The sequence below is a fragment of the Ricinus communis genome, chromosome 2, assembly GCF_019578655.1.
Source record: "Ricinus communis isolate WT05 ecotype wild-type chromosome 2, ASM1957865v1, whole genome shotgun sequence".
NCBI lineage: Eukaryota > Viridiplantae > Streptophyta > Magnoliopsida > Malpighiales > Euphorbiaceae > Ricinus > Ricinus communis.
In genome coordinates, this window is record NC_063257.1 from 11,866,496 (window position 1) to 11,894,477 (window position 27,982).

The 27,982-nt window shown below is 31.9% G+C and overlaps 3 protein-coding genes and 2 pseudogenes across 5 annotated transcripts; 4 read left to right on the plus strand and 1 right to left on the minus strand.

Annotated features, from left to right (window-relative positions):
* The first annotated feature begins 4,633 nt into the window (after positions 1-4,633).
* On the plus strand, positions 4,634-10,348 carry LOC8277186 (protein phosphatase methylesterase 1). The gene is made up of 13 exons (XM_002525488.3): positions 4,634-4,958; positions 5,086-5,170; positions 5,284-5,354; positions 6,043-6,157; positions 6,314-6,393; positions 6,697-6,781; positions 6,881-6,961; positions 7,985-8,079; positions 8,227-8,277; positions 9,348-9,428; positions 9,781-9,853; positions 9,940-10,017; positions 10,106-10,348. The coding sequence occupies exons 1-13, from the start codon at positions 4,837-4,839 to the stop codon at positions 10,151-10,153; spliced, it is 1,065 nt and encodes a 354-aa protein (XP_002525534.2). The 5' UTR covers positions 4,634-4,836; the 3' UTR covers positions 10,154-10,348.
* Positions 10,349-10,441: 93 nt separating this feature from the next.
* On the minus strand, positions 10,442-13,891 carry LOC8277187 (DNA-directed RNA polymerase III subunit RPC9). Of its 2 annotated transcripts, none has more exons than XM_048370799.1 (5): positions 13,710-13,891; positions 13,538-13,618; positions 13,330-13,447; positions 13,069-13,221; positions 10,442-10,818 (listed from the first exon to the last, which is right to left on the minus strand). In XM_048370799.1, exons 2-5 carry the CDS (start codon positions 13,543-13,545, stop codon positions 10,750-10,752), a joined length of 348 nt encoding a protein of 115 aa, XP_048226756.1. In that variant the 5' UTR covers positions 13,546-13,618; positions 13,710-13,891; the 3' UTR covers positions 10,442-10,749. The 2 variants fall into 2 exon arrangements, with proteins under 2 accessions (XP_048226756.1, XP_002525535.2); XM_002525489.4 differs by having other exon boundaries at positions 10,442-10,814; positions 13,710-13,877.
* Positions 13,892-13,908: 17 nt separating this feature from the next.
* On the plus strand, positions 13,909-17,520 carry LOC8277188 (pentatricopeptide repeat-containing protein At4g31850, chloroplastic). 2 transcript variants are annotated; one of them, XR_001535668.2, is made up of 3 exons: positions 13,909-15,669; positions 15,962-16,060; positions 16,663-17,520. XR_001535668.2 is itself a non-coding variant. In XM_015723223.3 (2 exons), exon 1 carries the CDS (start codon positions 14,042-14,044, stop codon positions 15,662-15,664), a length of 1,623 nt encoding a protein of 540 aa, XP_015578709.1. In that variant the 5' UTR covers positions 13,909-14,041; the 3' UTR covers positions 15,665-15,669; positions 16,663-17,520. The 2 variants fall into 2 exon arrangements, 1 of the variants encoding a protein (XP_015578709.1); XM_015723223.3 differs by lacking the exon at positions 15,962-16,060.
* LOC8277189 lies at positions 16,396-23,954 on the plus strand (annotated as a pseudogene).
* On the plus strand, positions 18,552-18,663 carry LOC112535791 (annotated as a pseudogene).
* Positions 23,955-27,982: the final 4,028 nt, after the last annotated feature.

Below are 27,982 nucleotides of genomic sequence, written 5' to 3' on the forward strand. Positions count from 1 at the left end.
TAGCCATTTTCTATTTTTTATTTCATTTTCAAAGGAATTAAGAAAAGAGAAAAAGGAAACAAAAAAAAAAAAAAAACATTAATTGATCACTTTTAACCCTAAGAAACCAAATTGATTTCTGATCATCCACTCTAGAAATTCAGAATTAAGTGTTTATTTGATGATGAGTTCTAAATGATTTTTCTTTATAATATTATCTTCTTCTTCTTTTTTTTTCAATTTTTCTATAAGGATATTTAAATTGTTGCTATTTAATTTTTTTTTTTTTACAATTTGATGTATATACACAAATGAAGGATAAATAATTAACTTAAAAAAAAATCTTACTGAACTCTTTATTTATTTTAAAAAATCAATATAATCATTTATTAATTAAATGTTATATGAGAATAATTAATTAATTATATAGATACATCAAAATAAAAATAAATTTAAATAAATAAAGAAAGAAAAATAAAAATTAAATTATAATAATTATTTAAGTAACAATTCAAAATAAATAAATAAATAAATGACCTTATTTTCATAAATACGACTTTATGGAATGAGCCCATGACCATTACTATGTGGAGATATGTCGTTTCACGAAACATGTGCGGTTGCCTTCCCTTTTCCTCTGCACATTTTTCCATTTCAGATTAGTTCCAGTCAAGAAAATTTACGTGACGACATGGGGACGAAAAATGGAAGGTTCGAGTGGAGAGAAAACAAAAAAGATTGAGCTTAAATCTTTTATGGAAATATTTGTTTTTCGAGAGAGATAGATAAAATATTCCGACACAGTGGTATTTTGATACCACTAACAATGGTAAAAAAATTCTAAAAAATAAAAAAAATTGAAAAATTGAATCTATATTCAATAAATCGTATCTACCAGAAAAAAAATATTTTTTTTTAGTTCGACTAATAATCGTATATGAGATAGTGAACAGTATAAATTTAGAAACACTTTTTTCTAGGGATTTATTACAGAAAAAGATAATCTGAAACTTCGAGTTATCAATTATATTCTTTCTAGAAATGGTAGACCGATTCGGAAAATTTCTGACACAAGCATTTAATTAGTTCATACTTGTTTAGTGTTGAATTAGCTTTCAGCTTCAAAGGGCCCGATCCGGAAAGCGTTGCCTATTTTTAATTATGGACACACAAGGCCAAAACATGTGTGAGCCATGTTATGGTCGTCGCCCTAAGCTCACCATTATTTCATTTCATTCTATTTATGGATGCGACGGGAAGAAGTGGCATTTGAAAGCATTGAAAGGGAAAATTGGGACCAACGTAGCAGGGAGTGGGAGAACTCATATCCCTCACAAATGGTTAATGATATATCCCTTACTAAAGAGGGGAAACATAGCATGTCACAAGAGCGAGACGAGAGTATGTAACTCGTTTGGTCTCGTGATTGTAGTGTACTCAGACCGGAAAGTTTCCGCGGATCCTTCTTGAGCCCCAAACCATTTCCTCACTCTTTTGAGTTTGCACTTTGACATCAAGAAGAGCTCAAAGTCAAACGAGCCCTATATAAATATGATCCATCAAGTTTAGGGCCAATCTCTAATAATAGGGCATATACCATCAATATTAATCCATTTTATCCCATCTATTTCAAGACAAGGATTCAACAATCACTTAAACAAAATCAAGGAACTATTACTACATTGTTGAATAGAAAAAAGGAATGTCAATCTTTGATAATTTTGTCATCATCTAATTATTTTCGAATGGATCACTTCAACGATGTAAAACATCACAATATGATAAAAGAATCAATTAAAAGAGATCCTATAATTCCAATTAGAAATTCGTTGGTCTTTTAGGAACAACCTTTCAAAATGCAAATTTATATTTATTTTACCATTTAAATTTAATATTAATAACTCATAGTCGGATCTCAGTAACTAAATATTTGAAACTTCATAATTTAAAACAAAACTTTTGAGTATTTAAATATTATTTAAGGACGAAAACCAAAGAGTTATTAATTCTGATCTATGCAGTAACAATGTTTTGAATCCATTTAATTTGAATTGGTATTTTTTTCATCATAATTATTGAAGAAAGCTTCACAATAATTAGCCTGTGACAGTTTATTTGTGAAAATATCTGTATGGCAAAAAATGGATCACATCTAAAATCGGGTCAAGTTATAATTATTCATATTGGCTTTGTACTAATAAGATCCGCTAAGCCTTATTTGGCCATTCCAGGAGCAACCGTTTATGGCCATTATGGAAAAATCCTTTACAAAAGAGATACATTAGTTATATTTATATATGAAAAGTCAAGACCTGGTTATAGTCAGGTTCAAAATATCTATAGACAAGTCGAGACCTGGTTATAGTCATGTTCAAAATATCTATAGACAAGTCGAGACCTGGTTATAGTCATGTTCAAAATATCTATAGACATGTCCAAAAGTTATTAGAAAAATATTTATTTATTTTATATATTTATATTTATTTATACATTAAATTAATAAATAAATAAATATTTGTTAAAATTTAATATTAAAGTGAAAGGTTATAATATATGTTTAATAGAGGGTAAGAATTACTCAAACTATTATTATTCTTTTATAAAGTAGATGGCAATAAATTACATTTGTTTTTCTTTTCTATTTTAAGAGAATCTCAATTAATAGATAAATGTTTGATTACTTTATATATATATATATATATATATATAGATATACCCTTAGAGCATGAAAGAACTCTGTGGATGACATTCTTTTGGGTTTGGTAAGGTTTGAATTTGATACTATTCTCATTATTTTTTTAATAATTATATTAAATATATGATATCTTGAAAATATATAATAATATTATTTTTAATAATAATTTATCAATATAATTATACACTAAATTAGTTAATTATATAAAATAATTAGTTATGGATTGAGATTAAATTATTTTTATTTAATATATGCTTCTATAATTTAATTATTAGTATTTGGCAACTATCAAATTCATTTATATATATAATTAAAAATTATATCTAAATTCTCTTATAGTTTAAATTAATAAATTAATTAAAATAATATCAATTAATTATCTATAATCGAATCTACTCTTAACAAAATTTTAAAATTAATTCACTTGGAAATGACAATGCTCCCTTATCAAAAATTAATTTGTTTGGAAAATATTTCAAAAATTAATTTATGTATTAAGTTAATATAAAAGAGTGCGCCAATATTCCAAATAATGTATTAATTTATATCAAAAATTAATTGTTTGGTATTTGTTTGGAAAATACCAATATTCCAAATAATGTATCCTAGATTATGGATAACTAATCCTCTTGTGTGATTAATATTATTAAAATATGCTAATTGTTAGCATAAGAAGTTTTATTTTATTTTCTAATTAGACATCTAAAAGTACCTTACATCCAATGCTTATATAATAAATTTTAGTCGATGTAGCATCACATACCGGAATTCATGACACGTGCAACATATTTTTATTAATAGAGAATGTGTCATTTTAATTTATGTTATTTTAAAATATTCATCAAAATTGTTTTACATATTCATTAGTATTCTCTTATATATTTATTAATAATTTATTCAATATTTTATTATATTTTTTTGATGTTCATTATATTTAAATTTTTATTCTTATTAATTTAATATATGTTGTAGTATAATAGAAGATGGACTTTACTTGCTTAATATAAGTCATAATTGTACTCTTTTTATATTTTGTTATAAATGAAACTCCATCTTCATCGATATAGAATTTTAGAAAAGTTAAATGAGTTCAAATATCAAATTTTAAATAATATTTATTTATTTTTTGTCTCTATACTTTCTTTCAACCCAACCTTTCAACAACATAATCTTTCTATACGTTTTTACTTAATCTTACACCAAAATCCATTCTCAATGCATAATCGTTATATAAATTATGAGCTTTATTTCACAATATAGTTCTAATAAAATCAACTATTAAAAAAAATAAAATTATGAACATTAAAACAACATTATAAACATTAAACATACATCTAAATCAACTTTACAACTACCAGTGATGAATACAAAGTCATAATAAAATATACTAATTAATAATAAATAAAATTATAATGGTAAATGAAGAAATTTTATAATTCAATCTACATAAGTAAAATCAATAATTATAAAATAACAAAAAGATATACACACTTAATTCTAATTTAAATAAATAAAATAAAAATTAAATATATACTATTAACTTATTTTATCTTAAAATAAAAAATTCGATCTGTTAATTTTAATTTATTTTATATTTATTAACTTTTTTAATTATTTAATAATTTAAGAGATAAAAAATTTATTTATTTATTTAAATGAGTTAATATTAAATAATTTAATCTAATATAATAATTTTTTAATTTATCTTAATAATTATAATAATAAAATTAAAATAAAAATAAAAAATTACTAGAATAAAAGAAATTAAGAAAAATTAAAAGGTTTAAAATCAAAACCAAAACCAATACCAATACCAGGGCGTGTTATAAGTTTGAATGGCATGTGTAAAATGACAAATAACTGATACAAACCGCACGGTTTGGACTCCTCCAGGCATAGTCCGAGGCCATGATATAATTTGCGCCTTGCATGAAGTTCATAGGAGGCAAGTAACAAGATTGGGCCCCAAAGCCCAGACAACTTTTCTGGGTTTCAGACAAGAAAGACTGCTATTTTGGGCCATTCTTACTCTCTTTTTCGCTTTTCATGGGCGATGATGATCAACATCAAAACTATAAAAGCTTGATTTAGCTGATTCTGCTTGGTTTTGTTAACGTTTACACTTGGTGTGCGATCTGCTAATTTGTATCGACAGAGAAGAAATGGATTCATCAAAAGACCTCACTTCACTTCCCGAAGAGGGCCGTGAAATAGAAGAAGCAGAAGCAGAGCCGTCGGTATCTGCTTTTGACTCTGTTCCTCGTCGCCCTCCTCCTCCTGCTCAGTTCAGTTCTCTCTATTAATTTTCTTTTTTTTCTTTTTTCTTTCGTTTCATTAGCCAAACTGATCATTTGCTGTAATCGTAATTATAAGCTGTAAATTCACTCAATCTTGAAAATGTCTTATTGCAGAAGCTCATTACACAAATATTCTCCTCTTGACTGGAAAGAGTTATTTGATCGAGAGGAAGATGTTTCCGTTCCCAGTTCAACTGATGTTAGTTTTGTTCCCTTAATGCTTTACCTCAACCCCCTTTATTTTTCTTTTCTTTCTATATTGTAATTGGTCTCTGTTCTGATGCCGTTTCTTCATTGTTATTATTATCGTAGGTATTTCATGTGTATATCGCAGGAACTGATGGGCCCGTTGTTTTTTGTCTTCATGGAGGTGGTTATTCTGGGTATGTCTTATTATCTTGACCCAGTTCGAACTTTGTTTTTCTACAAGTTAAATGGTAGAGAAGCCTTTGAGTAATTTCCAAAAGCATGAAATTGCAAGTTTGTGAGCAATACCTTAAAGTTATTTCATGTAATAGTTCAAAGTAGAAAGGTGATAAAGTTCCAGTTATTGATTTAGAACAATAGGTACTGTCTCCTATACCCGATTAATATCTCAACTCAGATTTGATCATAAACTGGCAAATTGTCTTAGAAAGGGTATTACGAAAAAGCAGTTGGTGGTTTTGATTATATTGACTGCCACTATTATCAACATTTTTCTCTCTTAGTTACTATCTAGAGCTCCATTTATCCTTTATATGTAGTTCCCACATTATGATGTAGTGGAAGACCAGAATAGGATGATTAAGTTGGAACATTAGGAAACAAAGAAAACTTCTCAATTTAATTTTAAATTGAAATTAAAATGTACAGCCTAAACTTGTCTACTAGCATCCTTATTTATAATAGTTAAGATAAATCCTTATACTATACAGAGAACTAATCCTACCAATTAGATTTAAACAAAATAAATAGGAAAACTTAACAAAGTTCTAAAGGAAATAAGGAAAGTTAAATAAAATCCTATTCTGAATTGATGTTCCTGCATCATCTTGTTTCTTTAAGTCTTTTTCTTATTTATTTTTTCAGGCTTTCGTTTGCACTTTCCGCAAGCAAAATAAAGGAGAAAGCCCGGATAGTTGCCATGGACTTGAGAGGACATGGGAAAACATCCACAGAAAATGATCTTGACCTATCCATAGAGGTGCTAGTTTTATAATATCAATCTATGTAATCTAAACAACAAGTTAATTGTAACTGTGCATATATTTTTGTCAACAGGTGCTGTTTCGAAAAATCATTTTTAACCACATTGAGATTTTCTAGCATGTTATCTTTAAGTGTTTTCATACATATGCAGACCATGTGCAATGATGTTGTGGCTGTGTTGAAGGAGATGTACGGAGACAATCCTCCTGCAATTGTGCTTGTTGGCCACAGGTTGTAGTCATTCTGTATGTCAATTTTCTTGGAAGACTGATAATTGCCTATAGTTAATGTCGTGCACTTTTATAAAGCCTCTTGTCTTAATACAGAAGTTGCCAATTTTTTGTAGTTCAGCCATCTATCTTGTATTTACCTTGTATACATGTAAAAGCAAGTCTTTATATGGGGTTTTCATATTTCTGTTCTGTTTCATTTGTAACATATCTTATAAAGGAATTCATTCTTTTATGCTCGTCTCTTTTTCAATATTTTCTTCTATCTGTACTTCTGTTTTCTGATCATGTCATTGTAATACAGCATGGGGGGCTCAGTTGCCGTGCATGTTGCTGCTAAGAAAGCATTACCTAGCTTGGCTGGGCTGGTTGTTGTAGATGTTGTAGAGGTTTGATTTCTGGATGATAAATTGGTCAGCGTTATCCCTGATATTTTTGTTTATCAATGAATTGTTGAAGTTCTTATTTGAAATATGATTGAATTTCAGGGAACAGCTATGGCTTCTTTGGTTCACATGCAGAAAATCTTATCAAACAGGATGCAACATTTCTCAAGCATAGAAAAAGCAGTATCTAAACTTCCTTTTAATCTCAATCATTCCTATCTATTAGTTTTTATATATCATGTTTTAGTTTTACTTGGTTATTTCCATATTCCCATGATGAATCAGAATCCTAATTTTATGAATCAAAGATTCAATGCAAATTTTGAAGTTCTATTGGAGATCATACCTGTGATATAAAACTTACAATTATATACGTTGGACCAATGGAATATTATACTACACTTTGAAAATGATTACAATTGAAATATTTTACAAATATATAGAGATGAATACTCAATATATTGTGATAAAAAATTTTAACATTCATAATTCGTATTAGGCATCATTTAGACATAGATAATAAGGCAAGATATTTTTAACTAGGTTTATGTATTCCATAGTTCACCAACAATTAAAGCTTGACTCTGTATTATTTATTGCTACTTTGATGCTCTATAATCTACAAAAAGTATGAAGATAGCAGAGTTTTCATCTTTATGAGCTTTGTCATCTTTACAATTCTAAGAGGAGCAAAAGAACTAAATTTATACTTCTAGTAAGCCCCCTTTTCATGTATACTTCAAACTGTGAGAATTATATTACTGGATGGAGTTTGTGATTAGTCAATTTGGAAGCTTAGTCAGGTAGTTTGGTTGCCTTAATTGAATTGAATGATACAAATTGAATCCTGAATCAAACAATTATCTCCATGACTGATTGTTTTACGAACTGCCATGTAAAAGGTAAACTACTTTGTTATATCATACACTATATTATGCATATGAATTTGTGTACCATTCTAAGATGTCTTATAGCTTAATATACTATTACTGATTGACATATTACATGTCCACATATATTTGGATCCTGTCATCATGTGTTGATATTCTGGGTTCTAGACGGTATAGACTGTCAGACAGTGGGTAGGTCCCTGACACCTCTGTCTGATCTAAGCAACATAAAATTAAGATTAAAATTTTAGTGAAGCTTGTGCATACTGGTGATGTTTCTGGGGCTTATTAATCGGAAGCTAATAATTTTGCACAGATAGAATGGAGTGTCAAGGGTGGTGCTTTAAGAAACATTGATTCTGCTCGCATATCTGTGCCAACCACTTTAAAGTACGATGACTCGAAGAAATGGTAAGAGCTTCTGCTGTGGCATGTTTGAATATTGTCCTTCTTGCAACTTCAAATCAGTTGCCATAAATTAACGTTCTAGAGCAGCTACTGCTTTAATTAGCAAACTGAGTTAGCTGACCAACTGGAATTAATTACTTTGTGATGCAGCTATGTTTATCGATCACGTCTAGAAGAAACAGAACAATACTGGAGAGAATGGTATGAACTAATCTGCAAATAACCTTTATTTTTTAAATGGTTTTGTATGAAGATTTATTTAGTGATTATCAGACAAAACCAAAGCCTGTGGAGTATGCGATGTGATTGTGAGTTGTCAATGCTACATGCTTGGATGCAATTTTATCAGAAAGTTCAGTTCTTCTTTCTAGTTTCTTTTGTGTATCATTGCTATTCAATATTGAGCATGTTCAAAGGATTAATTGTATAGAATGCAGGACAGTAGGATAAGAATCAAAAGTGAGTCTAAGGCGCTTTAAATTTTCATGAGCCTGCTGACTGTTCAATAAAATGAAACTCCGTGCTACATTGGTTCTGTTTGTGCGTGCATTTATCATAATTCTATTATCTTTTTCGCTGAATAATCATATGCTCTTTGCATGTTCAAGACAAAAATGTAATTGTACTTCTATAAATGTTTATTTCAACTGCGTAGAAAGCATGAAAAATTTGGATTCCAAATCTATTAATAGGTAGATTACATTATTATCTGTTGCCATGGCTTCCTTTAGTTGCATCACTACTTGATGTTGGCATTACTGGTTCTGAAAGTGTAGTTGTTTCTTAAAAATGATGTGCATTGTTCAATTAATGCTTCTTTTTTTTTTCTTTTAATAATTTCGCTTGCGACTTGTATTAGATTTCTAAAATGTTAACCCTTTTCTTTAATCAAGTCCAATAAATGCGATATAGAAATGTACTTTATGCATGTGATGTTAGTTGACTTCTGCAGACTTCAATATGCAATCCAAGAAAAATGTGATATAATAATACTTGAGTGTTCTTTTCTGTATGCACTTCATATTTGCTTGCATTCTTCTTTTCTTTACAAGAACAACCATTCTTTTGTATGTAATGCTTATTCCAGTTTTGCTTTAGTTGCAATATCATCTTTGTTTGGCTTCAGGCAGCATGATTTTCTTTCAGATAATAAGATAAGGAGCAAAACCAAATGAAAGATATAATGGACTTAACTTCTGTCTGAGAAAAGATGACTGTATTAATTCATGGTTTTATTGCTGACAGACATTTCCTATTAAAAACATTTGCAGGTATGAGGGCGTTTCGGAAAAATTTTTATCATCTCCGGTTCCAAAACTCCTGCTTTTAGCAGGAACAGACAGACTGGACAGGTCATGTTCATGTACTCGCCTCAGATTATTCATAGAAGATTTCAACTGGTTTAATTTATTGAATCACTTGATTTAAAGCAGTGGCATAGATCAGGTTTCAGAGATGTGGCTTATGAAATGTGATTAGGCAAAGTTTAGTTAGCCATCTTGTTATTTTCCTTTACGAATAAATTCTTCGGCCTTATGACATTTCTCTGCCATTTTATAACTTGTCAATCCTTGCACTGAATACCTGAAAGGTGGTGGGGCCATTTATCTTTTCAGTAGTAAGAAGCATCATGATGTGTTTTGGAATCCTGAGACATGGTAAAAGTTCATGTTCTGAGTTATTCTTTGCTCTGTCTCGCAACAGAACTCTTACAATTGGCCAAATGCAAGGCAAGTTCCAAATGGCGGTTGTCAGACATACCGGACATGCTATTCAGGTGTACATCAGTTGCCATACATTGATTTTACATTTCATTTTCTTTTGTCCTTCATTTTTGAAAAATTGAAACTGGCATATTTGCAGGAAGATGTACCTGATGAATTTGCAACCCTGATAGTTAATTTCATATCTCGCAATCGTATAGGGCCTCATGGAGTTGAGGTTGGCATTGGATCACCGAAGACCTACTTAAATGAATTGAATTTAGTTTAGGAGCACTTATCTAATATGGAAAAACATTTTGTTGCAGATACCTGGACTTTGTCGGCCATTGCAGGCTTCACAGCCACAACATTGAATAATACTGGACAAATTAGTAGGGAGCTCCGCCTATTCTTGAGGATACATCACATGCCGGATTTAGTAAATATGTTTAGAGGTCTCTTTTCCTTTGATCAGTGTTCAATTCCTGAACTAATAATCCAGGCTTGTAAACTCTCAAGTTTATATACTAGCACTGATATATAACTATTAGTGACCTGTTTTTCAGTAATCTGTGGTGGTTAAATTTCGTACCGGATTGGATTTTTTGCTGGTCAGAAGGATGTGCATTGACATAAGAGTTAGCAGCAAGTCATGCACAAGCTTTGGCATTAATATTACTCATCATTTATGTGGCCAAATCAAGTTCAACATTTTGAACCATAATCAATGTAAACACAAGCTGATAGTAACAATGCAACACGTAACAACGTAGCAACATTTGACAGACATGTTTCACGCCTCTTAGAAAATGCCTAAGGTGATTCCATTATCAATCAATATTCCAAGGATACAAGCCAAGAGTTTAAAGTGATCCATCAGCAATTTCATTTTTGTTCCTAATTCCTTTCTTCGTGATCCTCCTCTCCCCCTTCTTCAGCTGCCGGTTCGCCTGGAGGTGGCGGAAATATATCACAAACCAAGTCTTTTACTTCTTCCAGCAGGTCTCCGAACCGCACCTCGGATTTCTCTATAATCTGTCTAACAGAAAAGCAACAATGACTAATACATTCCTTCACCTGACGCCAGTAGATTCAAGTGTTACTTGCAACCATAAATACATGATTCGAATAATTAGGAAAACTTCAATAAATGTAAAACTTACCATTTCATCTCAATAAAATCCAATTTTTAAAATTTGCTGCTTGATTCTTTGCATCACATACAAAATATGTAATGGAAGCAGAAGAAACATTCTACTAGATGCCTTAATTCTTCAGCACTATGGAAGGTAAAAAATGGCTATGAAAATTGTTATGGGGAAACCTTAGGCCTTGTTTACTTGCAGAAATAGCTCTCTGATCATTATGAACATACAGTATAGGGATTATAAAAAGTAGTGAAAGCACAATGTCTAGAATGATAAAAGAAGACAGAAAACAAACATAAACATAAAAGATATAGGAACAAATATTGAGACCTGAGAGTAGAAAAGAACCAAAAATAAAAAAAATAAAATGAAAACAACAAAGAAACAAGAGAATATATAATGCCAATGCACATAAGGATGACAAAAATGCACAAGGTCAGTGTCCCCTTGGCAGTCAATTCGATGCGGCAGTCAAGCGAGAAGGAAAACTAGCACTAGCTAGTTGTTTTAAGAAAGCAAGCTGTGAAGGTATATATGAAGAACATGCTGGGACTTGAATAAAGTTTGAGGTGCTGAAGTATTTTAAAATATAAGAATGTTTTATCTTTCCCAAATGCAAAATGAGTCAATTTTTATGATGAAAATAAAATATTGAAAATGGAAAAGGAAAAAGAAATTTTAATCAGTTCCTTGACGGCCAAAGTATTTTTTGAAAATCGTGAAACTTCCGTTGCAATTCTATATTTTGAAAATTGATTGAATGTTAACATATAATTGTATTATCATTTTATCTAGTGAAATATTTCTAAAAAACAAGCTTACTTTTCTACAAGTGAACACACTCATAATTTTTATAGCTTTTGGACATTAAGAGGGTAAGGGAAACAAATAACTAACAATGCGTACAGTGTGAACTACAGCACCATTCTTAGGTTTCTTAATATATACGCTTGTGACAGTTTGTAAATGTATGTACGTATATAAATTGGAATTTCTTCTCACCACCCTCCTATAGCAACAAGTACATGAGCCCACAGTGTGGACCAAGATCTCACAAGACTAGGTGAGTATCATAATTGTAAAAAAATTGAAGTGCCACTGTGAGAAACTTACCTGCCCTGATTACCATATGTTGTAAAGAGGTTGATATTCCAAGATTAATGCCAATTTTGAAGTTTTGATTCTAGAGGAACTATTGATACATCTCAACTAGGAAATCTACATTAACAAATTTTAAACTAAACTACTCTTATTTTATTGATGCATCCTCATCTGAACTATTCTATGCCCTGCCGCTAGATCTTTTCAACATGTAATCAATCAAGATCATCATGGTACTTTGTGAAAAGTGAAATGGATAATAAAACAGCTTAACAAAAGCTCAGAATTGGTTATTGCCTCCAACCTTCAATTATTTGTAATTTTCTTTTTTTGCTTTGCCATTTTCATTGTCTGTGGTTATTCTATTGTAAAACTTAACTAAAATAATGAATGGGAAAGAACCTAAGGATATTGATGTCCGTTCTCACTGAATGTTTATCACCATGTTCAGCTAAAAGTCTAGGTTATTTCTGTCTGGGACCATGAACCGAAGCACCTTATTTGAGAAAGTAATTCACAATCAAATTATAAATTTCTTCTACAGTGCTTGGGAAAATGGAATCTTTTAATTCAAAAGAAGAAATGGAAGATAACAGATCAACTCTAAACAGAGCAAGACAATTGAGAACTGAGAAAATACTAAACCATGTCAGCCAAAACTCTAACCTATAAAACAACGGAAGATATATCCCAGGCTTACCAAATTTTCTAAAATGGAAATAGTAATCCACAAGGGATGCATGACAAGATACACTTCCATCTACAGATTTTACTCACAAGGATTATACCATTTTTGACCAAAATTAATGGCAGGCTCCTAATCTTTCAATGATCCAAACTCCAAAGTAAAGCACCAAACTACAATACATCTCAACTCAATGTATAGCTTTGTGTGTGCATAAGTCCAATAACATAAAGCAAATAACTTAATTGGGATCTATTCTGATATCTAAGGAGACAAAGAGCATATGCAAATTGAGGAAGTCATACATGTTAAGATATGTATATATACATGTACATATATAAAATAAAGGATTTACCGGGTCAAGTTCGACTAATTCACGAGGCACAATGTTAATGATATTGAGGATCTCAGCTTTTGCAAGTTTGTAAGCCTTGCACTTCTCCATGAACTCATTGATTTGCTCTCTAGTTTGCCTGCAAGCCGGAGTCTCCATCAAATAATCATAAACCTAAAACAACAACATGATATGTAATTAATTCCCAGAAGGGTATTGAGACTTCTTTGATGCATTAAAACCGTAAATTTCTTCACTTATTTTTTTTTTTTATAAAAAAACCTTGTATTCTGATGGTGCTACTGGAGCAATAACCCTTGAACTATCCTTACCGGCACCCCTTGCCTTCAGAAAGTCAAGTACTTCAAAATTGGTGAGTGCGCCAGCATTGGGATTTTTTCTGCACATTACCTCAAAATGTTATTCATTTTTTAAAAAAAAAAATTAACTTTAAAGAAAAAGTCATGATAGTATTGAGCTAAGCACTTACATCTTCATTGGATTACGATTCCTTAATTTCCAGAAAAGAGGTGCCAAGGCCAATTCTATACAAGTTAATTCACTACTAAAACTGCAGAAGAAAAAGGGTAAATCAACTAATGGGAAATTCTTTAACTTTAAAACTAAAATAGGAATTGGTATTAAGGTTAGCATAGAGAGACCTGTATAGATATTGTTTTAGATGGTGCCCAGAAGCAGCAACTCTCTCCTCTTGTTACAGAGACTGTTAAAAAGAGATCCTTTTGAGTAAAACCCCTGTAAATGATGACAGAAAAAGGAATAAGCAGGTTCAAAACAATTTGCTGTGTTTTAGGGTTTTACTCTTTTTTCTGTTCTTCCTTTTTTTTCCAAAATAAATAAATTATTGTGTATTAAAACGACGAGACTTTAGGCCCGGTCCGGTTCATAAGTACACTGATAAAAAACTTGCAAGGACAAAGCCGGTTTTGTGAGAAATTTCAAGTAGAAGTTCTCTGAAATCTTGACGGAGATCATGAAAACAATGGGTCTTTCAAAGGGGATTCTCAGGTATCTCCCAGTTTATTCTAATTACTCTATTTTCTCTTATTCCACTCTCTCTTCTCCTGCTAAAAGCCTAGTTTCATCATCAAGGCCCTTTTTTGGAAATCCAATAATCTGGAATAAGTCATGTACATTGATTATCTCATCTAGGCCTTTTTTATCTAGTTTTGAAACACATCCATCTTCTCATTCTTGGTTTTTGTGTAATTACCATGGCTGGAGAAGTTTATCCTCATTTTCCTCAAGTGGGTTATGTTCTTCTAGTTCTATAGTATTCCCATGTTCTCAATCTTCAAAACTTTTAGGTTTTAATAGATTTAATTACAGGTATGAGGGTTATACAAGTCAAGGTTTGAATCTTTATTTGTTCTCCTATCCGGGTTATGGCTCCTTAAGACTTTATTCTGTGTCATCTTCTGATGCTTCTCTGTATAAAAAATTGCATACTGATGAACTTAGGCCAAAAGCAACTCGAAAGCAAGTCTCGGTGATCATTGGTCTACTGATTACTGAAGATAATGAGTTGGAGACTAAGTTGAATTCTTTGGGAGTTAGACTATCTATTGGTTCTGTGAGATGGGTTTTTCAGGTTTTAAATCGTGAGAAAAAGTCTGCATTGCAGTTTTTTCATTGGATTAGACGTTGGCAGCCTGAATTGGAAGGTAACTCTGACATCTGTAGTTTGGTCATTGATAATTGCGGTCATTTAGATGATTATAAGGCTATGCGATGCCTTTTGGACGGGTTTAGTTTGCAGAGATTGTTCCTTACCAAAAAGGCATTTGAGTACTTACAACTTACCTCTTCGAAAGAGGAGTTGTTGAAGAAAGCCACTCAGAATGTGGTTGATATTCTGCAAGAAATTGGGGGAACATCTTATGGAACTGGAGTTCCCTCATTGATTGAGATGTTCAGTGATTTAGGATCCTTTGACATGGCTAAGTTTGTGATTGAGAAGACAGGGAGGAAGTTGTCTTACTACAATGTGTTGATTAGGGAGTTGTGCCGAAGAGGTGATTTTAAAGCAGCAAGAGATCTGATGGATGAGATTGGGAAGGAAGGATGCAATCCAAGTGCCCATACTTACAATTATATTATTAGTAGTTTGCTCAAGAATGGGAAAAATGCCGATGCTTGTGAAGTATTTCAGGAAATGCAAGATAATGATTGTCCTCCTGATGCATTAACTTTTGAAATTTTTATATATAACTCTTGTAATGAGGGAAAACTGGATAATGCTTTTGAGTTTTTTGATGATATGGTGGCAAGAGGTCTTGAACCTCGTTTACTAACACATGCTGCTTTTATCAAGGGATTTTTCAACTCACAGCAATATGAGAAGGCATACAAGTATGTTGTGGGTTCAGATGATAAGTACTCTAGCAATGTGAATTACAGCTTGCTTGCAAATCTCCATCAGAAACAGGGTAATCTGGTGGATGCTGAAAATATTCTTTCTGAAATGATTAAGAAGGGCCTTAGACCACATTTTAATGTGTTTATGAAAGTCAAAAAGCATCTCATGAAGTCTGGCAATGAGGAATTAGCAACAAGTTTACAGAAGAAGTTTCTCCAGCTTGAAGTTAGAGCTTAGAGCAGGTAATTCATGGACTTTTTTCTTCGTAGTCTTTTTTGAGGTTGTTCATTTAAATTGCCTTTTTCTTTCAGAAGATGTACATTTCTAACCATGAGAAACAAACAATATGGGTAACTTTGAGTTAGCGTTTGTATGGTTAAATTTTAATTTTAAGGAATGAGACAGAAGAATGCTTTTTTTTTTCTTCCCTTGAGTTTTTGCTTGTGAACTTTGTTAATCCTCCTGTTTTTCCCTTCAATTATAAAATTTCAAGATGCTGGTAACAGATAAACAGTCATTTTTTTGCTACATTAGGTCTCACCCTTCCAGCTAAAGCTTCCTAAAGGGAAAAATGAAACAAGGAAAATGGGGTGGAAAGAGATGAGTTGATCTTTTCCTTTTTGAATTAAGATGGTATTCTTTCAACTTTTTCCTGCAAAAATATATATGTTGCCTGGTAATACTTTTGAGTGACTGCTCAATTAAGTGATGATAATTGATTTGTATAGGTGGCTAGTTACGCATTGTGAGTGCAATTGAATTTTTTGCATTTTCTCCATTTTAATAAATGTGATGGTTTGATTTGGCTGCCATATGTCTTAACAAAAGGATTCTTAACAAAACTCAAATAACTGCAAACCATTTTTATTTTTCTCTCTCTCTCTCTCTCTCCATTTTCCTTTATTCGTAGTGCCACTCCTTTTAAAGCATGGAATTAAGAGAAAGAACAAAAGTATGTTGGTGTCTAAATGAGTCAGTATGATTGGGTTTCGCTTTCTGTTGTCTTACTGGAGTGGTCACTGCTTTCTTATTTCACTTGCTTTTTCCATGATTCTGAATATACAACATGTGTTAAGTTCACCATCAGAGTTTGCTTGGTTTTTCCGAACGAGTTACTGAGTTTAAATTAAAATTCTAGCTCTATGGCTATATCACGTTTGGATTTATTACGCTATGTTTTTGTTTTTGTTTAGGATGTGACTTTTTTTTTTTCATGATTTCTATTTATTGCCTAGAATCCATGACTTGTTCTGAAGTGTACGACGCTGAGGATGTCAACAGGCATGTGATTGGGTAACTGAGGATGATGCAGTGTGGAATAAACAAGAATTGGTCAGATGGACAGAGGATGAGTTGAAAGTTGAACAATTGAACAGCTCCTTGAGAATAAAGCATCTGGTTTTTATCATTTCGCAAGTTTCTCAAATACAACCTTGGTGGTTTTCTTTACAACAATGTTCATTCACTTGCAAGAAAGAAAAAGAACAAGAAAATGAAAGGCTGCTTGATTGCACTATGTTGTTTTGACAGCTGAGAGGATAATTTAAGCTGCAGAGATGAGTGGCAAGAGCACTGCAGCATTATTGAACTGTGCAGGCAGAAAGCTTCTGACATGGATGCGACAGTTTGGCCATTGTCAAATGCTGCAATATGAACCTCAACTCAAGTCATTGTTTTCCAACAACTAACAGCAGCTGCAAAAGCTTGCAGAATTGGCTCCTTTTCATTGGGTGTTCCGGATGAACAGAAGTACTGGGTTCCTGTTCATTGTCAAGCTCAGAATAGGCAATTCTTTCCAAGCTTTCACTGATATGCGGTGTTCCTGGAATCACAGTACAATGAGAACCTTGGGATAAAATTGAGAGATGGCTTTATCCTTTCAGGATTGATGAAACTGCTTCTAGAGTGAGAAAGAGAAGAGAAAAAAGCTTGGCTTTTGAAGCACTTTTGTCTGTTAATAAATTTTCAAGTAAACAAACAAATAATTCAATCTTCACAATCCTTTTATATTGTGGTGAATGCAGATTGTTTCTTGTTATATTCCCAAATTGTTCTCATGTAATACGAGGGTTATTTCTTTTTTATTTTTTCAATAATCACATAATCATTTCCTTTTTGTAGCTTAAACAAAGAGAACTCAAATGTGAAGTCCCATGAAAAATATTTCTTAGAAAAAAGTTGACCTCTTAAAGAAATTATAAATTAGGGGAAAAATATATATTTTGGCAATGCACTTTTATATTTTTTAACAATTATTCCGTACACTTTTATTTCTACACATCCAATCCCTGCACTTTTATTTTTTACGAACATTAAATCTTTTTATAACGGTAAATTAGCACACGGTCCGTTAATGTAAATATTTTTTTTTACACATTTACTCTGTATTAATATTAGCATTAAATTTTTATATTTTTATTTTTATTAATATTCTTCTTTTCAAATTTTTATTAGCATAATTAAAAATATATATAATTATTAAGATAATAAAAAATATTTAAATGGACATTCGACTTTCACATATATATATATATATATATATATATAGCAAATGTATTTATTAATAAACATTTTAATTGTCATTGGCATTTGTATATTGTATTAATAGATTTATGATCTCAGTAATTATATAAATATTTCTAATTCAAAGAATAAATTCAATTAAATTATAGAAAATACTTTTAGTATTTATTATTATTAAATTTTAAATAATTAATTTTAAGAGATTAATGTTGTTAAAAATAAAAATACAAGCAATTAATATCAGAAAAATAAAAATACAGGAAAAAATAAAAATATCTAATAAAAAATTAAAAAAATATTTTACGCTTTTATTAATGGGGTAAAATAAACATGCTAATCTATTGTGGAAAAGAAACCAAATGTTAATAAAAATAAGAGTATAAGAATATTTCTAAAAAACTTTTTATATAAGCTAAACTCTTTATTATAAAGAACTATTTAACATAATAAGATTTCAAACACATTTCCTATTTTTAAAATATAAAGTAGAGAATGAATTTAGCTCTCTATATTTGGAGAGTCAAATTCTCTCTTTATCTTTATTGTAATTAATATATTATAAGTTTTTATATATTTTATTAATTGATATCTACTATTATTTAGTTTTTCTCTTTAAAAGTAACTTTTTGATAAAATTGGAACGATACAAAGAAGATTAACATGGCCTCTGAGCAAGGATGACATGCACAAAACGAGAAATGGTCCAAATTTTTCATATGACAGCCTGGCCTAGAGAAGCAGTCCGACGAGGGCAGAAAATAGACATCGGGGTAAAAATAGGATGTCTGGACAAGAAGCGGCTTCTAAGATGACAACACTCTAAAGTACGGGGATATATTAATGAATCGAATTGTACATCAAAATGGGATGAGAATGGTTGATACATATATGTAAAGAGTTAAAACTAATCACATAAAGTGTTTTTTGGTTGTTTGACTGTAGAGTTATAAGAACTCTAAAATTAAATATGTTTGGTTCAGAGAAATTCCAAGATAAGGAACCTCCGGGGAAGTTCTCAAACCCACCAAAGGAATAAAACTGTGAGACTAATGGGGAACCAAAACAGACAATATTTCATGTAATCTAATTTCGAGTTGTTACACAAAATATACTCTTCAAAATAAAAATCATCGTTAGAAATGCTCTAACAACTCAATATGAACAAATAACAATAAAAAGAGAATCATCAATAACAATAGTACGATGGGCACGTATGTTTTCTTTCCTTGATTGTATAAATTTTTATGACCATGAATAATTGCCATTATGACATTAAAAAACTGAATAGGAATTTTTGGATTCCATTTATTTATATTACACTCTAAATATATTAAATATAGAGTAGAAATATAAATAAGTATTTCCACCTTCAACAATGAAACTATAAAAGTACACTCTAATGAAATAAATAAAATAATTTATAATAATAATAATAACAATAATAATAATAATAATAAGGATGATTATAAAAAAGTAATTATGGTTTTATTATTTTATAATTTTTGGTATGTAGTTTTTTTTAGATAAAGAGAGACATGTGGTTACAAATTGTAATAAAAAAATATTTTACCATCAAAAAATTTTGATTTGTAAGAATTCAACCACCTTTACTCCGATCAATCATCATTATCATGTAATGCATATTTTATAAAGTGAATTTAGAATTTAACAACTATTAATTCTATTATTTGACCATTAATTTACAAGTTAAGAAATTATTGATATGATGAGATCGATATAACAGTTAAATAATGACTTTTTAAATTGGTAAGTTCTAAACTTATATTATTAAATACAAGAAATATAATAATAATTATTGATCAGAGTAAAAATGACTGAATTTTTATCAATCGATACTGTTTTAATGATCAAATTCTTCTGTTTATTACGATTATTAACTATATATCTCTTTTTACTGAAAAAAAAAAATCACATATTGAAAATGTCAAATAGTAAAATCATGAAATACTTTTTTTATACTTTTCCCATAATAATTATAAACAATAAGTGAAGTATAAAAATAAAAGTAAAAGACAATTCCAAATACATGCTTATGAAAAAAATCAACATTTTATTCTCTTCTTAGGTATGGCAAAATTCGAAAAGACCAAATATTCATTAAAAATAAAACCAATACCATCTTAAGCTAAAAAAAGTCCCTATTCTTTTACTTATAATTTATAAAAAAAATAAATAAGAGAGAATTATTTAATATGAAATTTACATTTAAAATGTCACATTAAATAGTTGATGTCAAATTTTATTTTCAAAGTTAATAAATGTTATACGACTAATTTGGATTTAAAATTTTGATCAACTCATATTTGTAATTGATAATATATATTTTTATATGTGACTTTTTAGAATGATGAGGCTTATCGAATAAATTTCAAAAAGAAATAAGAAATTTAAGGATTTGGGCTCAAAATATATACTCAAATTTACCTATTTGTGAAAATAATGTGTGCAAGTCATAACTAATATTATAGGAAACACCACACCACACGACACAATACAACACAACATAAAAATACGAAATTTTCTGAAATACTAGGAAACAAAACATTAGGGAAACGTTATATATATAATAAATCAAATACTTTAAAGTCACGTTAATATTTTTTAATAAAATTTAAATAATTAATAATTATTTACAAAAAATTAGTAAATGATTTTTTTACTGTATTATTGTCTTTATCATCATAAAAGATATAAATTAGATACAATTAATATAATTAATATAATAGGTCATGTTGGTATAAGATAAATATTATATTGTGTGATTTATCCATTAAATTACTAGTTGATATTTACTAAATTGTAAAAGAATATTACTATAGACCAAGAGAAAATAAAATATTAAAAAAATTACATGTATATATAGAGATTTTTAAATATAAAATAATTAAAAATTAAGAATATTAATATAATTAAAAAATTATTAATAGAAAAAAGTTAAGAATCTTCTATATATAAAAAGTAAAATAAATAAGAAAAAATAATTTTTTTTTTAAAGTAGGAAACTCTAATTAAATAGATAAATTTTCTTTAAAATATTTTTTAAAATTTTTAAAAAATAAATAAAAATATAAAAAATAATAGAAACTGATTTTTAAAGTTTTTGGAACGTGTTTGAAGAGTTTCGATGTTCCAAGCGTGTCAGACATAGACACCTATTTTAGAGTTTTTATATTTCTGAAGAGTTTTGGTGTCGGAAAAGTGTCCGACACAGTAACCTAATCCATTTTTTAGTTTCTGTGCAACCTAGGTTTTAACAGCAAAGATTGTTGTGATGATGGGCAAATCATAAATATTGCCTAAAAGAAGGTAACAAAGCAATAAATAATCTAACAAAGTAGAAGAGGCACTAAAATATGATTAATTAATGGCATATATCCATACGAACATATATGTGAATCATCACCCGTTTGTACATGATTAGCTATGGAAGAGTTTACAACTTTGAACTCACAGTATGAGATTATTTATATATATATATACGAGGGGAGGCACGCGCTGGTGTGTAAATGGTAGGAAAGAAAACAAGAAATAGGCATTAAATGGAAAATAAATTTGAAAGAGTTGAAGAAGGTGAGCTGTGTAGCTGCTCCCATGGTGGCTGTCACAGTGTTGCAGTATCTCCTGCAAGTTGTTTCAATGGTGATGGTTGGTCACCTTGATGAGCTCTCACTATTTGGGGTCTCTGTTACTACCTCTTTCACCAGTGTTACTGGCTTCAGTCTTCTTGTTCATTATTAGCTTCTTTCTCTTTATATAATCTTTTTTCTTTTCTTAATGGTGTTTATACCTGAAAGCTACTATTGCCATGAAAATTTCATGTTATTTGAGGAAGATGGTTTTCTCCAAGCTTATTGATTGAGACTTCAAAGACCCTTAATCATCTATTGTAGGTTAATGTTTTCTTACCTTCTAGAGAAATTTTTCTTGGCCGTGTCCTAATGAAAATAAAGTTAATTATCTTGCAGACATCTGAGATTGGCTAAGGGTTTTAGTAAAAAATCTTGTTGGTTTAACAAATCTTGATCTCAGAATTAAAGATCAAACAATATGAATGAGAACAAGATTTTGTTAGTTACTTGGTAATTAAAAGATTTAGTTCATAAGCTTCACTAAAATTAAAATTCTGGGACTGCTAAACAGTTTGGAATGGCTGGAGCTTTAGAGACATTATGTGAGCAAGCTTATGGAGCAGAGCAATATCAGAAGCTTGGAACATACACTTGCACTGCCATCGTTTCTTTGATTCTGGTTTGTCTTTCTATTTCCGTTCTTTGGATTTTCACAGACAAGTTACTAATCCTCATAGGCCAAGACCCTTCAATCTCAAAAGTAGCTAAAAAATACTCAATTTGGCTCATACCTAACTTTTTTTCATATGCTGTTCTGCAAGCACTGATTCGTTACTTCCAAACACAGAGTTTGATCCTTCCAATGTTCTTTAGCTCTTTTGTCACTCTCTGTTTCCATATATCATTTTGTTGGGATCTAGTGTTCAAAGTAGAATTAGGATGTGTATGTTCTGCATTAGCCATTAGTTTATCATATTGGTTGAATGTTATCATGCTTGGACTTTACATGAAGTATTCTTCACAATGTGCAAAAACTAGGTCTGTGATCTTAAAGGATGCGCTCGTGAGCATGAGGGAGTTTCTTTCGTTTCGCTGTTCCTTCTGCAGTAATGACTTGGTAATATCTTCACAATGCTTCTTGTCAAACCATGGTTCTTCATCATGTTCATATCATTATTATTATTATCAATAAGACCTTTTGCTTTGGCATGCTAACCTTTGCAGCCTTGAATGGTGGTCATATGAAGTACTATTTTGCTATCTGGGCTTTTACCAAATCCGAAAGTGGAGACTTCAGTGCTCTCTGTCTGGTATGCTTCAGAATTCTAGCATTTGCTTCAGAAATTTATACAGGATGTTTTAAAGAGTCATTTCTTGCAGCTTTATAATCACTTATCTTCACCACTTCATTCCATATGGATTCGGGGCCACTGCTAGGTGTGTAGTTACAGTTCTATTATGGTAAATATATGTATTCTTGTGACAAAACTTAAACTAACTAATTTTGTAGCACTCGGGTATTAAATGAGTTAGGATCTGGAAATCCACAGGCAGCTAAAATGGTTGTTTCAACAATAATGATCGTTGCATTTGCAGAGGTGGTTATCATAAGCGCAATTCTCTTCCTTTGTTGACACATTTTAGGATATGCATTTAGCAATGAGAAGGAAATTGTGGATCACGCTGCAAATATGACTTCTTTTCTTTTCTGCCAACCATCATGGATAGCCTACAAGCAGTACTTTCAGGCAAGTATTTTACTTGTTATTCATGCATGCGCATACTAGATTTCGAAATTGATGGAGGGATTGCAGGAAGCAGCAAGATCTATCAGCAAGAACAACATTTGACAGTACTTGCTTTGCTTTAGCATAGAATTTTAGAAAAGTAATTTCTTTTTTTTCCTGTGGATCAGGGGTTGCTAGAGGAAGTGGGTGGCAGAAATTAGGAGCATATGTGAACCTTGGTGCATATAATCAGATTGGATCTCTAGTAGCGGTTGTATTCTGTTGTTTTCCTGTGATCAATGAAGAGTATATATTTTTTTATGAATTCTGAGATTACATTGTTTGATGATTGTGAATATATATACATGAGGTGCAACGGTAGCCTAATCTATATTGGTTGCCTTGTAAACTCTGTCCAACGTCCTTTTCTGTTTAGGGAAGGTTGAAGTGACCATTCTCTGCCACAGGGATGGTTGCTCCCTTTTCTTGGAGCCTGTGATGAGTAGCCCTGCATAGGCTTTTCTGCCTGTGCAGTGTCTGAGGCTCTCTTTCCTGCTGCCTTCAGGTTACTGTCTTCAACACTCCTCCTCAAGATGGGTTTGTAGAGGTTAATCGAACCCATTTTACTGAGAATGATTTTGTGACTATTTTTGTTAAGAGCTATTGTAAAGATATCGGCCAGCTGATCTTGGCTTTTGACGAATGGTGTTTCAATTTCCCTTGATTGTACTTTTTCTCTGATGAAGTGACAATCCACTTCAATGTGCTTGGTACGTTCATGAAACAATGGATTGGATGCAATGTGATGTGCTGCCTGATTATCACAGTACATCTTCATAGATCCTTTATATTCGATTTTTAAGTCTTGGAGGACTTGCTTGATCCAGGTAAGTTCATTGGCTGTAGAGGCCATGGCTCGATACTCAGCTTCTGCACTTGACCTTGCCACAACATTTTGTTTCTTGCTTTTCCAAGTCACCAAGTCTCCTCATACGAAGGTGCAAAAACCTATGGTTGATTTCCTATCACAACTTCCTGCCCAATCTGCATCAGAGAAGCCAACTATGGTGTTAGTGTTATTTTTCTTCATCCAGATTCCTTGCCCTGGGGTGCCCTTGAGATACCTAAGTATCCTGTCGATAGCTTCTGAGTGACTAGTACGAGATGCGTGCATGAATTAGCTTACCATACTTATAGCATATGCAATATCAGACCTTGTGATGGTTAGATAGATTAACTTCCCTACTAGACGCTGATATTGGCCTACGTCTGAGACAGGCTCACCATCTTCTAAATTAAGTCTGACATTGGTTTCCATTAGGGTGTTGGCTGGCTTGACTCCTAGTTTCCCTGTCTCCTTTAGTAGGTCAAGGACAAACTTCCTTTGAGATAGGAACAAACCTTTGTCTGACTTGGCCATTTCTATTCCGAGAAAATATGACAGTTGACCTAAGTCTTTGATATTGAATTCCCTTTTTAGACTTTGCTTGACCTTTTCAGTTTCTTGGTCATCATTTCCTGTTATTATGATGTCATCAACATATACAAGGACAACAATAGTATATGTGTGTGTATGCTTGACAAACATAGAGGAATCGGAGGTGCTTTACTGAAATTAATATTTAAAAGAAAGAGGCTTAGTTTGGCATACCATGCTCTTGGAGACTATTTTAATCCGTAAATTTCCTTTCTTAGTTTACATACCAGAGAGGAATTTGATGAAGATTTATGGTCGGGGGGGAAGAGTCATGTAAACTTCTTCTTCTAGGTTTTCTTGAAGGAATGCATTCTTTACATCCATTTGAAAAAGGTTCCACCCTAGGTTAGTAGCAACAGATAATAGAATTCGAATAGTGTTCATTTTTGCAACGGGGGCAAAGGTTTCTTGATAATCAACTCCATATGTTTGAGTGAATCCCCTGGCTACTCACCTAGCTTTGTGCCTCTCAACTGTCCCATCACACTTATATTTTATCTTGTATACCCATTTGCACCCTACGGTTTTTTTGGTTGGTGGTAGAGGCACTACGTCCCATGTGTTGTTTTTTTCTAGGGCTTAAAGTTCTTCTTTCATGGCCTGACACCATTTTGGGTCAGCGTTGGCTTCATAAAAGGATGTGGGTTCGGTGTGAGCTGTAATATTGCTTAGGTAGGCCCGGTATGTGTTTGAGATGTTGTCATATGTGATGAAGTGTTGGATTGGATATGATACCTGGTGAGACATATAGTCTCGAAGTTTTGCGGGAGGGCAAGTCTGTCGAGTGGATCATCTCAAGGCAATTTCTTCTTGAGTAGCTTCAGATCCATCTTCTAAATCCTCGGTGTTGTCATTTTCTCCCCCTGAAGGAATTGCACTTGAGGAGATATTTGGTTCTGAGTCCCCTTCGGGGGGAGCATCTTGAGTCAGTTGGCTGCAATCAGAAGAAACAAAGTTGTGTGGAAATAAATGAGTGTGTGTGGAAGGAATCTGAGATGAACGAGGATAGTAAGAGTCATTTTCATTAAAGAAAATATCGTGAGATACATAAGTCTTGTGAGTGGAGGGGTCGTAGCATTTGTACCCCTTTTCTTTGAGAGGAATACCCTAAAAAAATGGTTTTAACAGAACTTTTGTCAAACTTATGATGGCGTTTGACATGGACATAACAAATGCATCCAAAGACTCGGATGTGCCCTAATTCTATTTTGCATCCTTGTAGAATTTCTAATGGACTTAGATTCTGTAAGGTGACGCTTTGTAATCGATTAATTAGATAAGTAGCAGTGAGAATGGCATCGGACGAATAAATATTAGGGACATGATTGTGAAAAAGTAAAGTCCTAGTAACTTCAAGAAGATAGCGATTTTTTCTTTCAGAAACTCCATTTTGTTCGGGAGTGTTAATGCACGTGATTTGATGCAGATTACCATTTTATTTAAAAAAATTAGTAAAATGTTTGATCTTTTTGTGATTTGGCTATTTTTATCCCAATGAAGTATGAAAGCTGGCCAAGGTCCTTGATGTCGAATTCCCTTTTTAACTTTTTCTTAACCTTTTCAATTTCTTCTTTATTATTACCGGTTATGATGATATCATCAATATATACTAAGATAATAATGGTGCATACGTGATTGTGTTTGATAAACATTGAGGAATCTGAAGTACATTTACTGAAATTAATATTAAGAAGGAAAAAGCTCAGCTTGGCATACCATGCTCTTGGAGACTGCTTGAGACCATAAATTGCTTTGTTTAGCTTACATACCAATGACGAGTCTGATATGGACTTGTGACCTGGGGGGAGAGTAATGTAGACTTCCTCTTCTAAATTTCCTTGGAGGAAGGCATTCTTTACGTCCATTTGAAATAGACTCCAACCTAAGTTAGTGGCAACATATAATAAAATACGAATAGTGTTCATTTTTGCTACAGGAGCAAAGGTTTCCTGGTAATCGACGCCATAGGTTTGAGTAAACCCTTTCGCTACTAATCTGGCTTTATATCGCTCGATTGATCCGTCACAGTTAAATTTTATCTTGTAAACCCATTTACATCCTACAGGTTTTTTATTTGATGGTAAAGGGACAATTTCCCAAGTGTTATTTTTTTCTAAGGCAGATAGTTCTTCCTCCATGGCCTTACACCATTTTGGGTTAGTGTTGGCATCATAGAATGAGGTGGGTTCTGTATGTGCTGTAAGATTTCCTAGATAGGATTGATAGTTATGAGACATGTGATCATAAGTGATGAAGTTGCAAATTGGATACGATACTTTATGGGATACGTAATGCCTTAACCTGACAGACGGTCTAGTTATTCGAGTAGATTGTCTTAAGGCAATCTCTTCTTGTGAAGGTGCAATGTCCTCGCTTCTGGCAATAGTTTCTCCCCCTGAAGAGATTGACCTTAAGTCGAAAGGAGGCTCCCCCTCCGGATAAGTGTCCTGACTGGAATTGTTGAGATCTGAAAAAGAAAAATTATGCGAAAATAATGTGGATGGCCCATGAGAGTGTTGAGGTCTAGTACTATGAATATCATGAGGTTTGTAATATGGTTCGTGCTCCAAAAAAGTGACATCCTTAGAAACATAGACTTTGTGAATGAGGGGATCATAACATTTGTATCCCTTCTTGCCTATGGAGTAACCTAAAAAGATGGTTTTGGCAGAGCTTTTTTCAAATTTGTGAAGACGCTTAATGTGAACAAAAGCAGTGCAACCAAAAATACGAATGTGCCCTAGCTCAATTTTTCGGTTTTTGAGAATTTCTAAGGGGCAGAGATTGTGGAGTCTGACACTTAGAAGACGATTAATAAGATAAGTAGCAGTAAGGAGAGCATCGGACCAAAAAATAGAGGGAACGTTATTTTGAAAAAGTATGGTGCGAGTGACATTAAGCAGATGCCTATTTTTCCTTTCAGAGACCCCATTCTGTTCAGGGGTATTAATGCATGTAGTCTAATGAAGGATGCCTTCCTTTTTAAAGAAGATTTTAAAGTGTTAATTTATATATTCTGTACCATTGTCAGAACGAAAAGTTTTAATACTATTGGTGTATTGAGTTTTAACAAAGTGAAAGAATTCTTGAAAACATGAGAAAACTTCATTTTTGCCTTTTAATAAATAGACCCAAGTTGTGCGAGTGTAGTCATTAATGAAGGTGACAAAATACCTAAAATAATTGTAAGAAGTAACAGGGGCCGGGCCCCAAACGTTAGAGTGAATTAATTCAAATC